Source organism: Eriocheir sinensis, chromosome 20 (assembly GCF_024679095.1).
Source record: "Eriocheir sinensis breed Jianghai 21 chromosome 20, ASM2467909v1, whole genome shotgun sequence".
NCBI classification, from domain to species: domain Eukaryota; kingdom Metazoa; phylum Arthropoda; class Malacostraca; order Decapoda; family Varunidae; genus Eriocheir; species Eriocheir sinensis.
Genome location: NC_066528.1, coordinates 18,090,332 through 18,107,831, shown reverse-complemented (window position 1 = coordinate 18,107,831; position 17,500 = coordinate 18,090,332). Strand labels below are relative to the sequence as shown.

At 44.9% G+C, this 17,500-nt stretch overlaps 1 protein-coding gene across 2 annotated transcripts in view; it reads right to left on the bottom strand.

Moving 5' to 3' along the window:
* The window catches only part of LOC127001300 (putative neural-cadherin 2), a 72,818-nt gene that overhangs the window by 43,002 nt on the left and 12,316 nt on the right, over window positions 1–17,500 (bottom strand). For both annotated transcript variants that reach the window (XM_050865706.1, XM_050865707.1), the window contains exons 2-5: window positions 16,466–16,584; window positions 14,621–14,785; window positions 13,534–13,671; window positions 7,436–11,114 (exon numbers count right to left, since the gene is read on the bottom strand). In XM_050865706.1, the coding sequence (XP_050721663.1) occupies window positions 7,436–10,364 (2,929 nt within the window). In that variant the 5' untranslated portion in view covers window positions 10,365–11,114; window positions 13,534–13,671; window positions 14,621–14,785; window positions 16,466–16,584. The remainder of the gene's footprint in view (window positions 1–7,435; window positions 11,115–13,533; window positions 13,672–14,620; window positions 14,786–16,465; window positions 16,585–17,500) is intronic.

Here is a 17,500-nt window from a genome sequence, read left to right as displayed (position 1 = left end):
TAAGGGAGAGAAGTGGGGAGGGAGGGAGGGGAAGAGGGAGAATAGGGAAGAGGAGTTGTTAGAGGAGGAGGAGGAGGAGGAGGAGGAGGAGAATATAGAAAGGGAGAAAAGAGAATGGAAAAAAATATATCTCCCTCCCTTTTTCCTCTTCCTCGTCATCCCTTTTTCTCTTCCCTAAGCTAACCTTTTTTCCTCCCTTCTTGCCCTCTTCCATCAACTCTCTCTCTCTCTCTCTCTCTCTCTCTCTCTCTCTCTCTCTCTCTCTCTCTCTCTCTCTCTCTCTCTCTCTCTCTCTCTCTCTCTCTCTCTCTCTATCTCTCTCTCTCTCTCTCTCTCTCTCTCTCTCTCTCTCTCTCTCTCTCTCTCTCTCTCTCTCTCTCTCACTCTCTCTCTCTCTCTCTCTCTCTCTCTCTCTCTCTCTCTCTCTCTCTCTCTCTCTCTCTCTCTCCCGCCTAATACAAGTCGTCAGCAGGCAGGGCGGGGACGGGCAAGTCTCGGCGCCTCGCAAAACACTCGCTTATCACTTTAAACTTGAGCTCGTGACTTGGCGGGAGTTTACATGCCCCGCGCCCTGTGTTTGCCCGTGATGTACTGACTAAGAGGAGGAGGAGGAGGAGGAGGAGGAGGAGGACGAGAATTTAAGCAAGAAGAGGAGGAGGAGGAGGAGGAGGAGGACGAGATTTTAAGCAAGAAGAGGAGGAGGAGGAAGAGGAGGAAAGAAACAGAAGAAAAAGAAGGAGGAGGAGGAGTTGGAGGAGGAGGAGGAGGAGGAAAAGGAGGAGGAGGAGGGGGAGGAGAACGAGAATTTAAGCAAGAAGAGGAGGAGGAGGAAGCGGAGGAAAGAAACAGAAGAAAAAGAAGGAGGAGGAGGAGTTGGAGGAGGAGGAGGAGGACGAGGAGGAGAATTTAAGCAAGAAGATGAGGAGGAGGAAGAGGAGGAAAGAAACAGAAGAAAAAGAAGAAGGAGGAGGAGTTGGAGGAGGAGGAGGAGGAGGAGGAGGAAGAAGAAGAGAGCGGAGGAGGTGCTAATGAAAGAGAGAGCGCACAGGTAAACTTATGTATTTACTCAGCTGATGCAGGTGAACACACACACACACACACACACACACACACACACACACACACACACACACACACACACACACGAGATAAGGACTCACACGCACAAAGGTTTAGCCTCAAATCTCCTGGAGGGGGAAGGGAGAGGAGAGAGACAGAGAGACAGACAGACAGACAGACAGACAGACAGACCCCCCCCCCCCCCAGCCGTGACAGGATCCCTCACAACAAACCCCCTGAATCATAGACGCGGGGGAAGGAAAGGTTAACCAAAGAGAGAGAGAGAGAGAGAGAGAGAGAGACATCCCCTTCGAAGCTTAGCAGGGACAGGGAATACAGGAGCGATGGAGGTTGTTACTAGTCTTCATTAAGGAGTCTGGGCCTTAATAATAGGGCCTACATGCTTAAGGGAGCGGCCATTTGAAGGGGAGATAATGGATTGGGATTCTGTCTTGTTATACTTCTGTGGGGAGGCTTGGAGATACGAAGGAGGGGATAAAGGGTAGGTGTGATAAACAGAGTAGAAGGAGGAGGAAAGGGAAAGGATAGGGAAGAAGGAGGAAGAATGAGGGATAAAATGGAGGGGAATGGAAGAGGAGGAGGAGGAGGAGGAGGAGTGAATGGTGGGGTTAAGGAAGGGAAGGAAGAGGAAGAATGAGAGAGAAAATGGAGAATGGAAGAGAGAGGGTAGGGAAGGACGAGGAGGAGGAGGAGTGGATGATGGAAGGAAGGGAAGAAAAGGGAAGGAGATAAAATGGAAGGGAAGAGGAAGAGAAGGAGGAGGAAGAGGAGGAGTGGATGATGGAAGGAAGGGAAGAAGAGGAAGGAAGGAAGGAAGAGGAAGAACAAGACAAAATGGAGGAAGAATGGAAGAGAGAGAAGGAAGAGGAGGAGAGAGAGAGAAGAGAGAGAAGGAGAGAGAGAGAGAGAGAGAGAGAGAGAGAGAGAGAGAGAGAGAGAGAGAGAGAGAGAGAGAGAGAGAGAGAGAGAGAGAGAGAGAGAGAGAGAGAGAGAGAGGTACGGGTGACATAATCTGGCCGAGTCTACGATAAAACAGTTCTTCACTAACAACAACAACAACAACAACAACAAGGAACGGCCCATCAATCACCTTCCTGTCCTAATAATAACAGGTTAATAATTAGTTCCTCTAGATTAATTACTATACGAAAGGGCGATGTTAAATGATTACCTATTCCATCATTTACCAGGAGGAGGAGGAGGAGGAGGAGGAGGGCAACGTACAGGTGATAGGAAGGGGTCGAGATGAGGGAGGGGGTAAAGAGGGGAGGAGGGGAGGAGGAGGAGGAGAGGGAAGGCGGGATAAGCGGGGGGTGGGGGGTAGAAGGGGAGGGGAGGGTTGGAGGAAAGGGGAGGTGAGGGAAAGAAGGAAAGGGAGGAAAGGGAGAGAAAAAAAGGGAGGAATTTGTGTGTGTGTGAGAGAGAGAGAGAGAGAGAGAGAGAGAGAGAGAGAGAGAGAGAGAGAGAGAGAGAGACCATACCGTTAGTAGTACCATCCTCTCATTAACGACCATTATCACGTGACTACCATTACCATTGTTACAACCATTAGCGAGTCAACCATCATCGAACGCTAACTACCATCACCTTCATTATCATTCACTGACCCCTTTCTCTTTCTTCTTTCTCTATTCCTCTTTTCATTTTTTCCCTTCTCTTATTTCCCCCTTTCTCTTTCTGTCCCTTTCTCTTCCTTTTCCCTTTCTTTCCCCATTTTCCTTTGTGTCTCCCTTTCCCTTCTCATCTCTATTTCCCTTTTCATCTTTTTCCCTCCCTCTCCTTTTCCCTTTCTCCTTTGTCTCCCTTTCCCCTCTCCTCTCTATTTCCCTTTTCATCTTTTTCCCTTCGCTTCCTTTCCCCTTTCTCCCCTCCTTTCTCTTTTGTCTATCTTCCCTTCTCTATTCCCCCTTCTCATCATCTGTTCCTCTATCAACAATATAACAAGTATCTCCTCCACCACTAACTACACTAACGTCATTATCACACTAACAATGTAACTAGTATCACCTCCGTTATTGTCCACAACTGCCTCTATCATAATCAACAACAGTACATTCTCACAAATCACAGAAAACTTCAATTCATATTTCAAAATTTCAAAATCGCCGCAACAAACTCATCTCCCTCTCCTTCATTTCATATTCGTAGTCTCTCTAACTCCTCCAGGAAATAAGTCACCCTCAAACTGGTTCATTCATACTTCAAAATCACCTCAACAGACTCACCTTCCTCTCCTTCATTTCATATTCGTAGTCTCCTAACTCCACCAGGAAATAAGTCACCCTCAAACTGGTTCATTCATACTTCAAAATCGCCTCAACAAACTCACCTTCCTTCCCTTCATTTCATATTAATAGTCTCTAACTCCTCCAGGAAATAAGTCACCCTCAAACTGGTTCATTCATACTTCAAAATCACCTCAACAAACTCACCTTCCTCTCCTTCATTTCGTACAAGTAGTCTCTCTAACTCCTCCAGGAAATAAGTCACCCTCAAACTGGTTCATTCATACTTCAAAATCGCCTCAACAAACTCACCTTCCTCTCCTTCATTTCATATTCGTAGTCTCTCTAACTCCTCCAGGAAATAAGTCACCCTCAAACTGGTTCATTCATACTTCAAAATCACCTCCACAAACTTACCTTCCTTTCCTTCCTTTCATATTCGTAGTCTCTCTAACTCTTCCGGGAAATAAGTCACCCTCAAACTGGTTCATTCATACTTCAAAATCGCCTCAACAAACTCACCTTCCTTTCCTATAAGTAATCTCTCTAACTCCCAGGAAATAAGTCACCCTCAAACTGGTTCATTCATACTTCAAAATCACCTCAACAAACTCACCTTCCTCTCCTTCATTTCATATTAATAGTCTCTAACTCCTCCAGGAAATAAGTCACCCTCAAACTGGTTCATTTATACTTCAAAATCGCCTCAACAGACTCACCTTCCTTTCCTTCATTTCATATAAGTAGTCTCTAAAACTCCTCCAGGAAATAAGTCACCCTCAAACTGGTTCATTCATACTTCAAAATCACCTCAACAGACTCACCTTCCTTTCCTTCCTTTCATATAAGTAGTCTCTATAACTCCTCCAGGAAATAATTCACCCTCAAACTGGTTCATACATACTTCAAAATCACCTCAACAAACTCACCTTCCTCTCCTTCCTTTCATATTCGTAGTCTCTCTAACTCCTCCAGGAAATAATTCACCCTCAAACTGGTTCATTCATACTTCAAAATCGCCTCAACAAACTCACCTTCCTTTCCTATAAGTAATCTCTCTAACTCCCAGGAAATAATTCACGTCCTCAAAATCCGTCTTGACTCGACACAGGACAGAATCAGAGCGAGTATAAGCAGGGAACCCGAGTTTGACTAAGAGATCCGATGCGCGTCCTTCCCCTGTGCGCTCTGTGACTGGTCTGCTCTCAACGGTACGACCCTTTTTCCACTTCCATGGCAGCGAGGGATTGGAGGAGAACTGCCAGACGTAGAAGTTGACATTTCGCCCGTATTTTCAAACATTTCAGGGATTACACAGACACTCGCATTTGATAAGGCTTTCGTAGAGGTTGTTGTGGGTATGAAAGAAAGAAAACCAGTTACGATAGTCTTGGAGCGTAAAAATAATTAATGCAGTGTTCAGAGTACGACAATTTGACAACGCTGGAAATTATCGTACTCAGCGCACTCAGTTTTCTTAGTTTTTGACGGATAACTCAAGCAAAAACGAGCGAACGCCACCAATATTTAAGCTCCAACTATAACTTTAATTTCACATCCTTATTTGTGTGGTTACGATAGTCTTCGCGCGTAAAAATTATAAATGCAATGTTCAAAGCGCGACAATTTGACAACGCAGGAAATTATCGTACTCAGCGCATTGCATTTTCGAAGTGTCTGAGAGAAAACCATCAACATTTAACAGTTTCAACGATAACTTTAATTTTCTATCGCTATTTATGAGGTTACGACAGTCTTGGCGCCTAAAAAATGAAAACTGCAATGTTCACAGTACGACAATTTGACAACGCTGGAAATTATCGTATTGCATTTTCGAAGTGTCTGAGAAAACCATCAACATTTAACAGTTTCAACGATAACTTTAATTTTCTATCGCTATTTATGAGGTTACGACAGTCTTGGCGCCTAAAAAATGAAAACTGCAATGTTCACAGTACGACAATTTGACAACGCTGCGCCCAATCCAATTTTCCACACGCTGGCCACAGAAAAATAAAATATAGGCACCAAATTATAACTACTATCGCGAAAATCCGCTCGGGAAAATAATTTATGAATGTGCTTTGTTATGTCAACGGTGAAGTGAATTGATATTGAATGCGTGGACCGGAAAAGTTAATAAGCAAATGAATGTTTTTATGGGACGGGAAACGGATGAATAAACAGAGAAAATAGAGAAAATAAAAGCAAGGATGACGTTAAGCAAGACACCTCTCCCGACACTGACCTCTCTCTTGCCCGCTCATAACTTTCGTCTCTGTAGGAAAAGCGATTAGCGGGATTTTGATTTTTACTCTTTTTTTTGTTGCCCTTGAGCTGTTTCTTTTGCTGTAAATATAATGATAATTCGCTGTTCCTGCAAATTAAATCGAAGGGGTCGGTTTTAATAGATGCAAACTCCTGCTTCGGTACGTGAGGGAGGTTTGAAGTACTTATGTTATGAAAAGACTATTAAAGCACACAGCGCAACCGCCACCACCACCATCCTCCTCAACCACACATACCACCACAGCCAGACACACACACACCACCAATATCTCAACCACACTCACATACAACCACCACCACTACCACTACGACCTCAACCATACACACCCACCCACCAACAACCTCAACCACACACAACTACCATCACCACCATCTCAACCATACCCACTCACCCACCCACCACCACCATCTCAACCACAAACACAACCACTACCACTACCAACTCAACCATACCCACCCACCCATCACTACCACCTCAACCAGACACACAACCACCACCATCTCAACCACACGCACCTACCCACTACCACCACCATCTCAACCACACACCACCACCACTACCACCTCGATCGTGTCCATCCACCTACCACCACCATCTCAACCACACACCCACCACTACCACCATCTCAACCACGCACACAAACTCCACCAGCACCACCACCAACAACCTCAACCACACGCAACAACCACCACCACCACCATCTCAACCACACACACATTCAACAACCCCTACCACTACCTCAACCAGACACACAGCCACCAACACCACCCGCAACCACACAAACACTCTACCACCACCACCAAAACCTCTACAAGAACACGTAAATAGGTTCAAATTCCATCTCTCTTCGCCTAATAAAAAAAAAAATTACCGTACGTTACAGGTAAGTAGAGGCGAAGGCTAATGACGAAAAATTCGTTACCTGTGAAATGAGTGAAAATTATGTGTCTGTCTGTCTGTATATATGTCTGTCTGTCTGTGTGTCTGTCTGTCTGTCTGTCTGTCTTTCTGTCTCTCTGTCTTTCTGCTTGTCTGTGTATCTGTCTGTCTGTGTGTCTGTCTGTCTGTCTTTGTCTGTCTGTCTGTCTGTCTGTCTGTCTGTCTGTCTGTCTTTCTGTCTCTCTGTCTTTCTGCTTGTCTGTGTATCTGTCTGTCTGTGTGTCTGTCTGTCTGTCTTTGTTTGTCTGTCTGTCTCTCTTTTTCCAATTCCCCACCACACAAACACACATACACACGTACACACTATCACCACCATCACCACCACCACCACCACCACCACCACCCTTCCTTCCGAATATTCGCTTAATGATAATAATAATAATAATAAATAATGATAAAAACAAATATATTGACACTGGCTTAATTAGGGTTTCAGAGAGAGAGAGAGAGAGAGAGAGAGAGAGAGAGAGAGAGGAAACCGGTAATGAAGGCAATATCAATAATTCCTACCTAATGTGACCTCAATCAGTGTCTTTATTAATCCCAAACATACTATTTTTTTTTTTTGCTTTTTAGTTTTCTTATTATGCGACGAGTAAATAGTAATAACAATAGATAGATAGATAGATAGATAGAAAGAGTAACCCCCATTTCCCCCCCCCCTCTCTCTCTCTCTCTCTCTCCCCATCCCTCCCTTCCTCCAATTAACAAAGACTCCCCTAAAATACTCACTCGCAGCTCCGTTTTCTTCCATTCGTCCATATATCATCATAGAGAGAGAGAGAGAGAGAGAGAGAGAGAGAGAGAGAGAGAGAGAGAGAGAGAGAGAGAGAGAGAGAGAGAGAGTAACCCCCATTCCCTCTCCCTCACCAATTAACAAAGACTCCCCTAAAATACTCACTCGCAGCTCCGTTTTCTTCCACTCGTCCATATATCGTCGTGTTGGGGAAGGCCGGAGCGTTGTCGTTGATGTCCTTCACCACCACCACCACCGTCGTCCTCACCACATGCTGCACGACCACTCCACCTCCCTCCGTGGTGGTGGATTGGTGGAGTTGGGAGGTTGTAGAAAACGAGGGTGGGGTGTGGTAGACGCATTCCCCGTACTCGGTATCGTCATCCTCGTCGTCTTCCTCTTTCCTGATACCCCCAAGGTGGTCATCGGTGAGGCTGTCCAAGAGGAAGAGAGAGGTTGCAAGGTCTCTTTCCGCTCTTGTGTGCCCGGGAGACTTCAAAGGGAGGTCTAAAGATTGTCTTAAGATAGAAGTCCCAAGATCCTTTTCGTCTCTTCGGCTGCCGGGAGACTTCGAAGAGAGGTCTGAAAAACGTCTTGAGTTCCAGGTTTCAAGATTCTTTCCCTCTCTTCGTTGCCCGGGAGACTTCGAAGGGAGGTCTGAAGAATGTTTTGAGTTCGAGGTTTCAAGAGCCCTTTCGTCATCCTCGTTTTCCTCCTCTTCCCCAATACCCCCAAGGTGGTCATCGGTGAAGCTGTCCAAGGAGAAGAGAGAGGTTGCAAGGTCTCTTTCCGCTCTTGTGTGGCCGGGAGACTTCGAAGGGAGGTCTAAGGAGTGTTTTGAGTTTAAGGTTTCAAGAGCCCTTTCGTCTCTGAAGTGGGCGGGAGACTTCGAAGGGAGGTCTAAGGAGTGTTTTGAATTCGAGTTTTCAAGAGCCCTTTCGTCTTTGAAGTGGGCGGGAGACTTCGAAGGGAGGTCTAAGGAGTGTTTTGAATTCGAGGTTTCAAGAGCCCTTTCGTCTCTGAGGTGGGCGGGAGACTTCGAAGGGAGGTCTAAGGAGTGTTTTGAGTTCGAGGTTTCAAGAGCCCTTTCGTCTCTGAGGTGGGCGGGAGACTTCGAAGGGAGGTCTGAGGAGTGTTTTGAATTCGAGGTTTCAAGAGCCCTTTCGTCTCTGAATTGGGTGGGAGACTTCGAAGGGAGGTCTAAGGAGTGTTTTGAATTCGAGGTTTCAAGAGCCCTTTCGTCTCTGAAGTGGGCGGGAGACTTCGATGGGAGGTCTAATGAGTGTTTTGAGTTCGATGTTTCAAGGTCTCTTTCCGCTGTTCGGTGGGCGTGAGACTTCGAAGGTATGTCTGAAGAGTGTCTTAAGTTCGAGGTTTCAAGATTCTTTCCTTCTCTTCGTCGGCCGGGAGACTTCGAAGGGAGGTCTGAAGAGTGTTTTGAGTTCGAGGTTTCAAGAGCCTTTCCCTTTCTTCGGTGGGCGAGTGACTTCGAAGGGTCATTTGAAGAAAGGTCTAAAGATTGTCTTAAGATCGAAGTCTCAAGATCCTTTTCGTCTCTTCGGCTGCCGGGAGACTTCGAAGAAAGGTCTGAAGATTGTCGTAATATCGAAGTCCCAAGATCTGTTTCCTCTCTTGCGTGACTTGCGAGAGACTTCGAAGACAGGTTCAATGTGTGTCTTGAGATCGAGGTCCCAAGATCCTTTTCGTCTCTTCGGGTGACGGGAGACTTCGAAGGGAGGTTTGCGAAGCGTCTTATGTTCCCAGGGTCGTGAATTGCGGTTGAGTGATGAGGTTTCTCTGTTCCAGGCGACGGCGTTCTTGAAGAGATGGCCGAAGACGGTGAGGAGGAAGAAGAGGGATGGTGGGAGGAGGAGGAGGAAGAGATGGCTTGGTAAGGGAAGGAGGAGAAGGGAGAACGATGGGAGGAAGAGGAGGAGGAGTAGGAGGAAGAAGAGAAGGCTTGGTAAGGGAAGGAGGAGAAGGAAGAACGATGAGAGGAAGAGGAGGCGGCTTGGTAAGGGGAATAGGAGAGGGAGGAACGGTAGAAGGAGGAGGTTAAGGAAGACTTCGAAGAGATGGAAGGAGTACGAGTGTGTGTGTATTCTCCCCACGTATCGGTCGGCTGGTCTTCTGGGTTCAATCTCCTATACGCTTTCGCTCTCTCCTCAGCCTCTTCCTCTCCTTTCCGAGTACTCGTGGGGGTGAATTCCCGGTGATACCCTCCCCCTGACGTTCCTCGAAGCTCATATTTGCCCCGGAAGGAAGAATCTCGAGCGTGTATCTCGCGAGGAGCCGAAGAAATCACGCTGGGAGGCGAAGTGGACGCGAGGGAAGGGAAGAGAACAAGATTTCGATGCGTGTTCGGTGTGGACTTCGATGTCGGTCCCACGAGGCGTGTCTCATCCCTGCCGGCGCTGAGGGAGGAGATTAGGCGGCGCTGCAGACTCGGCGATGCATTGAAAATATCGTGAATGGGACGCCCGCTTTTCCTCCTTCCTCCTCCTTCTCCGCTTACTCCTCTTTCCTCCGGTTTTTCCCCAGTGGCCGAAGTGGTACTGGGAAATCTGTGTCCTCTTGAATCGGCGGCAGAAAACGAGGAAGAGGAGGAGGAAGAGGAGAGAAAAATCCCGCCGCTGGTGTTTGAGGAGATGTGACTCACCTCTCGTTTCCCGCGCTGCTCCCAGACAACGGTTACGGCGCTCCTCTTCTTTGCTTCGGGGCGCGCGGGGTAACGACCTTCCGTCTCCACCACCACTCTCGTCCTCAAACTCCTACTTTTCTCTCTCCCGTCCCCAGCGACCTTCCGTAACCCAAGCAAATCCATTTCACTGAGTTCATCTTTTCTTCTTCCATTCTCCAGCCTCTTCTTTCTCTCCCTGATTCGCGGAGGAGGAGGGGGAGGAGTGGGAGGAGGGAGAGGAGAGGTGATGGTTCCGTTCTGGCGTTGGAGTTGAAGTGGTGTTGTTTCTTGAAGGGGTGGTGGTGTTGTGTTGGTGTTGACGGCGGCGGTGGTGTTGGTAGTCTGGGAGATGAGACTGTGCAGCATCTCTGAATTAGACGTAGGAATCACCCTTTTTGAAGTAACACTCAGCATCTTTAAGCATGGAGGAAGAGGAGGTGGAGGAGGAAGAGGAGGTAGAAGTGGTATCTGTTCTCCCCCTCCTCCTGTTTCCTCCTCTTCTCTTCCCCTCTTCTCCGTTCTTGGTCTTCTCTTCCCCCTCCTCCGCCGCCGCCTCGTCCTCCATCACAACTTCAGCGCGTTGATTCCCGGTGGAGGGGATCGAACTCTTCTCTCAACAACCGACCCTGAATGCTGGAGGTTCCTGATCCCTTGTTCTTCACGGCCGAGAGGATATATTGCTTGTCGGTTCTTGTTCTTTTCTCCAAGCGTTCTTTTTATCCTTCTGCTGTTCTCCATGGTCACAGTAGAAGTAGAAATAGTAGTAGTAGTAGTAGTAGTAAACCAGGGTAGATTATCAATGTTTTCGAGGTGACTGTTACTACTACTGCTACTACTACCACTAATCCTACTGCTATGATTACTACTACCATTCCTTTCACTAACCCAACTTTCCCCCTTCATCCAAATTCCATCACCAACAACTTTACTCTTATCCATATCTCCAAACACTGACCCTCTCGTTCCCATCACCATTTCTTCGCTTCCATCCCCCACCCGCTCATAACCTGCACCAGTCTCCCTCCTGAAGCGGTTCGGGCCAAAAGGTTGTTCTGGATTCGGGTTTGTCTCGTCCCAAGCGCTCGGGGATGACATCTGTCCGTCCCTCACTGTTACTGTTAGCCGCCAAATGCCTCGTCCGCCTGGTGGGTCTCTGTCCAAAGCCTGCAAGAAAACATGGAAACGGGTTTGAGGAGAGAACGAGAGAGAGGGATAGAGAATGAAAGCTTGAAAACGAGTGTGGGAACGAGAGAACGCGAGGCAGAAAAAGAGAGAGAGAGAGAGAGAGAGAGAGAGAGAGAGAGAGAGAGAGAGAGAGAGAGAGAGAGAGAGAGAGAGAGAGAGAGAGAGAGAGAGAGAGAGAGAGAGAGAGAGAGAGAGAGAGAGTAATCTAATGCGTTATTACTTATGAGATCTTTTCTTTTCTCCATGAACGTGTTATAAAAAAAATAATAAAATAGTCGGCTTGAAAAAGTTGGGTCGTATGGGGAATCATATTTGAGATGAGACGAGGTGTGTGTGTGTGTGTGTGTGTGTGTGTGTGTGTGTGTGTGTGTGTGTGTGTGTGTGTGTGTGTTTGAGGTCATAAAGTTTAATGAACGAATGCATTTACGTACATGAAGAACAACAGCGTCACGGAACAGTGTTATCTAGACTTCATGCAAAATATAACATCATCACTTATTCGGGAAAAAACACACACAAAAAAAACAGAAAAAAACAGAAAAAAAAACAATAAACAGAAAAAAACAAATAAAAACAAGGAAGGAAAAAAGAAACAGAAAAACAGAAAAAACAAAAAAACAAAAACAAAAACAAAAAAAGAAAAAGAAAAAAAACAGTAAAAAAAAGAAAAAAAAAAAAAAGAAAAAAACAGAAAACACACACACACACACACACACACACACACACACACACACACACACACACACACACACACAGACCAACTAAAATATATACAAACTCATTTCCTTTTCATGCAACCAAGCGAGAAAAAATAAGGAGAAAAAAAAGAAAGAAAAAAAGGAACCATATCCTTAACAAAGAAAAAAAAGAAGAAAAGATAAAGAAAACAAAGACAAAAAATAGATGAAAACAAGAAAACGACAACAAAGAAGAAAAAAAAGAAGAGGAACAAAGAAAAAAAAACTTGAGCGTGAGAAGAAAAAAACAAAACAAAACAGAAAAGAAAAATTACCCAAATATGAAATGAAGAAAAAAATAAAAACTATGAATAAAAAAATATAAAAAAAAAGACTGCTGCAGAAGTTTACTCTCCGAAAATAATAATGAAGAGCTTCCTAACGCAGCTGCTTCTTAATTTAGTGGCGTGGAGGAGAGAGAGACGGTGAAATGGAAGAGGAGGAGGAGGAGGAGGAGGAGGTGGAGGTGGAAGAATGAAGAAGAGGAGGTTGTTGAGGTTAAGGAAATGAAAGAGGAAGAGAAAGAGGAGGAGAAGAAGGGAGAAGAGAAAGGAAGGAAGAAGGAGGAGAAGGAGGAAGGAAGAAGGAGAAGGAGGAGGAGGAGGAGGAGGAGGTGGAGGAGGAGGAGGAGGAGGTTAAGGTTCAAGCGAAGGTGAAAGAGAAGGATTTGAAGAAGGAGGAAGAAGAAAGAGGAGGAGGAGGGGAAGAAGAAGAGGAGGATGAAGAGGAGGAGGAGGAGGAGGAGGAGAATGAATGATGATATTAATGTTTTCATAATTTCATGTATGAGAGAGAGAGAGAGAGAGAGAGAGAGAGAGAGAGAGAGAGAGAGAGAGAGAGAGAGAGAGAGAGAGAGAGAGAGAGAGAGAGAGAGAGAGAGAGAGAGAGAGAGAGAGAGAGAGAGAGAGAGGAGGGGAGGAGGGGGTATAAAATGAGATGAGGAAGAGAAGAAAAGTGAAAAAAAATGTTCGAGGTGAAGAAAATTGAATGAAAGTTTGAACGGAATTTTTCTTTTTTTTCTTTTTCCTTTTTTTCTTCTAGTTCTTTTTTTTGTTGTTGTTCTTTTCTTCTTCTCTTGTTGTTGTTGTTGTTGTTGTTGTTGTTGTTGTTGTTGTTGTTGTTGTTGTTGTTCTTTTTCTTCTTTTCTTCTTCTTCTTCTTCTTCTTCTTCTTCTTTACTGCAATTACTACTTCTTCTATTTCTTGTTCTTCTTGTTCTTCTTGTTCTTGTTTTATTATTATTATTATTATTATTATTATTATTATTATTATTATTATTATTACAAAATAGGATCAGATAAGAATGTAAAAACGAAAATTCAGTTACCCAAGAGTGTGTGTGTGTGTGTGTGTGTGTGTGTGTGTGTGTGTGTGTGTGTGTGTGTGTGTGTGTGTGTGTGTGTGTGTGTGTGTGTGTGTGTGTGTGTGTGTGCATGGACGAGATAAATCTCCACACAAAACCTAAAAAAAAAAAAACTATAAATAACAAAACCAACCAAAAAATAAACACACACACACACACAAACACACACACACACTCCCCTCTCCCTCCCTCCCCACACACGCAAAGCACCAATCAACCCTCAACCCACCCACACACACACACACACACACACACACACACACACACACACACACACACACACACACACACACACACACCCTCATTTGCAGGACGGTGCCGCTGCGGGGGTCAACGCCGAAGAAGGCCTCGTCTGGGGTGTAACCATCCACTCCGTCACCAGCCAGCGTGTAGAGCAAGTGCCCCGCGTCCACCTCGTCCACATCCCGGGCCTCCACCTGTAGAAATAGTAGTAGTAGTAGTAGTAGTAGTAGTAGTAGTAGTGGTGGTGGTGGTAGTAGTAGTAGTAGTAGTAGTAGTAGTAGTAGTAGTAATAGAGGATGAGAATATACGACCTAAATAACTGAGTGAAAGGAAAAGAAAAAGAAGCAGAAGAGAAAGAAAAACCTTACGCATGGAAAGAAAGAAAGAAAGAAAAAGAAAGAAAGAAAATAACCCACAAATATGAGATAATGAAGAAAAAAAAAGATATAAAAAAAATTCTGCAGAAGTTTACTCAAGAAAATAATGAAAAATAATAATAATGAAAATAATAAATAATAATGAAAGGAAGGAGGAGGAGAAGGAGGAGGAGAAGGAGGAGGAGGAGGAGGATAGAGAGGAGGAAGAAGAAAGATATTGTAAAGAGGAAGAAAAGGAAAGCAAAAGGAAGAGAAAAAGAAGAAGAAGAAGATGAAGAAGACGAAGAAGAGTGTGTGTGTGTGTGTGTGTGTGTGTGTGTGTGTGTGTGTGTGTGTGTGTGTGTGTGTGTGTGTGTTAGCATCTGTGTGTGACGGGAGGAGTAAAATAAGCGGAAAGTAGATAAATGTTCCTCCAGATTCTCTCTCTCTCTCTCTCTCTCTCTCTCTTAAGCACACACATTTCATCATCTTCCTCCTCCTCCTCCTCCTCCTCCTTTTCATTCTCATCTCCTCCCAGTCGTTCTTCTCTTCCTCCTCCTCTTCCTCATCATCTCATTTATTTTCCTTCTCATTTTCACATTTCATCTTCTTCCTCCTTCCCCTCCTCCTCCTCCTCCTCCTCTCTTCTCCTTTCTCCTTCTTTCCATCTCACCTTTCTCGTCATTCTCCTATTCCTCATTATCATATATACACTCATTCTCCTAACCTTTATCCTCCTCCTTCTCCTCCTTCTCCTTCTCCTCCTCGTCCTCCTCCTCGTCCTTACCTTGGCCAGGGGAAGCGGGAGGTCACGGTCGTCCTCCTCTATCACAGTGACGTGGGGGCGGGGTCGTACAAATACAGGAGGGTTGTCGTTCACGTCCGCTACCAAGACCCGGACCAACGCGTGGGCTGCCGCTCCCCCGCCCTCACCCACCACCACGAACTCATGCTGGGGGAAGGGGGAAGAGTAGGAGGGGGAGTTAGTAGGTGCGTGGGGGGTACTGGGGGGTGAGTAAGGGGTAGTAATAGTAGTAGTTGTTGTGTTAGTAGTAGTAGTAGTAGTAGTAGTAGTAGTAAGGGTGGGTTGGATTGATGTAGTGAAGGTTGTATTTTTTTTATAGTAAGGGTGGAGCTCAAGGGCTACAAGACAAACACAGACAGACAGAGAAGTAGATATACAAACAGACAGACAAACAGACACACACATACACACATACTAACTAACAAACAGGACGGTAATTACGATACAGATTAACACAGACAGACAGACAGACAGACGGACACGCAGGACAGTATCGAAGGTGGACGTGAAACAAACAAACGAACAAACAAACATATAGAAAAGGAAACAGAGAGAGAGAGAGAGAGAGAGAGAGAGAGAGAGAGAGAGAGAGAGAGAGAGAGAGAGAGAGAGAGAAAAGCAGTGTCTGAGGTTATTGCAACGCCTTACACACACACACACACACACACACACACACACACACACACACACACACACACACATTTTCTTTCCTTATTTTTCCTTACATACAAAAAATAAAAAATGAAACGAAGGTGAAAAAACATGAAAAAACAAGTATGAAAAACAAAGAAAAAAAAAAAAACTTAAAATCTTCCTGTGACTTTGAAGATTTTATTAAAGGAGGAGGAGGAGGAGGAGGAGGAGGAGGAGAGTAAAAAGAAAAGGAGGAGGAAAAAGTGTAGGAGAATTAAAACAAGAAGAGGAAGAGGAGGAAGAGGAAGAGGAGGAAAGAGACAGGAGCAGAAGAAGAAGAAGGAGAAGGAGGAGGAGGAAGAGGAGGAGGAAATTAAAGGAAGAAGAGGAGGAGGAGGAGGAGGAGGAGGAAGATGGAGGAGGAGTAAAATCAAATAAAGAAGAGGAGGAAGAGGAGGAGGAAGAGGAGGAGGATGACCAGGCAAATTAAGAAGAGGAGAAAGAAGAAGAGATGAAATAAAGCATAACAGAGGGGAGGAATCTCTCTCTCTCTCTCTCTCTCTCTCTCTCTCTCTCTCTCTCTCTCGTGATAGGCAAGGGGAGGAGAAATGATGAAAAACGGGCCGTGAGGGAAAGGGAAACTAAACTAATTGAAAACACACGCTAAACAACTTAATGAATCTCTCTCTCTCTCTCTCTCTCTCTCTCTCTCTCTCTCTCTCTCTCTCTCTCTCTCTCTCTCTCTCTCTCTCTCTCTCTCTCTCTTGCTCTCTCTCTCTTATATTTCTGAGTGATATGTGGTTCTAATTTCTCTCTCTCTCTCTCTTATATTTCTGAGTGATATGTGGTTCTAATTTCTCTCTCTCTCTCTCTCTCTCTCTCTCTCTCTCTCTCTCTCTCTCTCTCTCTCACTACTACTACTACTACTACTACTACTACTACTACTAGACCCATTTCGTGTACCAGACAACCTTACACTCCACTCTATCCAACACACACCTCCTATTTCCTCCCATTTCTTTCACTTTATCTTCCCCTTCAAACCTATCCCTTTATCCACCTTCTCCATATCCTCCTCTTTCCCCTACTACAAGAGTCATATGGCGCACTAGACTACCTCTCCAGGCTATCCAATACACCCATACCCTCTCTTCGTTGTTATCTTCCCCCCGTGCCAAAGCCTCGCCCTCTCACCTTATCCTGCATCTCATAGTCCAGCGGCGCCGTAAGGGAGATGACGCCGGTGGAGGGATTGACGGTGAAGACCCCCTGTTCCTTATGCTCCTCCGTTAGTGTGTAGCGGACCTCGGCACCTGGAGAGAGAGGAAGGATAGGTGAGTTTTGGTTCGAGGTTATGAGGAAGGAAGGAAGGAAGGAAGGAAGAAAGGAAGGAAGGAATGAAGGAAGGAAAGAAGGAAAGAAGGAAGGATGAAAGGAAAGAAGAAAGGAAGGATGAAAGGATAGAAGGAAGGAAGGAAGGAAGGAAGGAAGGAAGGAAGGAAAGAAGGAAAGAAGAAAGGAAGGAAGGAAGGAAGGAAGGAAGGAAGGAAAGAATAAAGCAAGAAAGGAAGGAAGGATGAAAGGAAGGAAGGATGAAAGGAAAGAAGGAAGGAAGGAAAGAAATGAAGGAAGGATGAAAGGAAAAAAGGAAGGAAGGAAGGAAGAAAGGAAGGAAAGAAGAAAGCAAGAAATGAAGGAAAGAAGGAAAGAAGGAAGGAAGGAAGGAAGGAAAGAAGGAAGGAAGATGGGTAGGTGATTGTGCAGGGAAGTGTATATGTTGAAGGATTATATACATGGGTTGATAGATGAATATGCATAAAGATAGCTAGATAGGTAGATGGATAGATAGATAGATAGAAAGATGAAAACAGAGATAGATTATAATATGGTGATAGCTAGATAGATAAGCAGATGGAGAGATAGACAAAATAATGGACATAAGAAAACAGAGCAGGTAGAAAGGTAGATGTTTAAATGGAAAAATATATAGAGATTAATAAATAGATATATAAATAGATAGACAGATAGATAGATATAAAGATAGATAGATTACAGTTAAGGAAATAAAAAGTAGACAGATTAACAGACAAAATTGATTAGTAGATCCCAAATACAGATAAAGACATAGATAGACAAACAAAACACTTGATAATTGAACAGACAGACAGACAAACAACCACACAAGACAGACGAGATACAACACAAAACTCCATCCATCCATCTATTCAC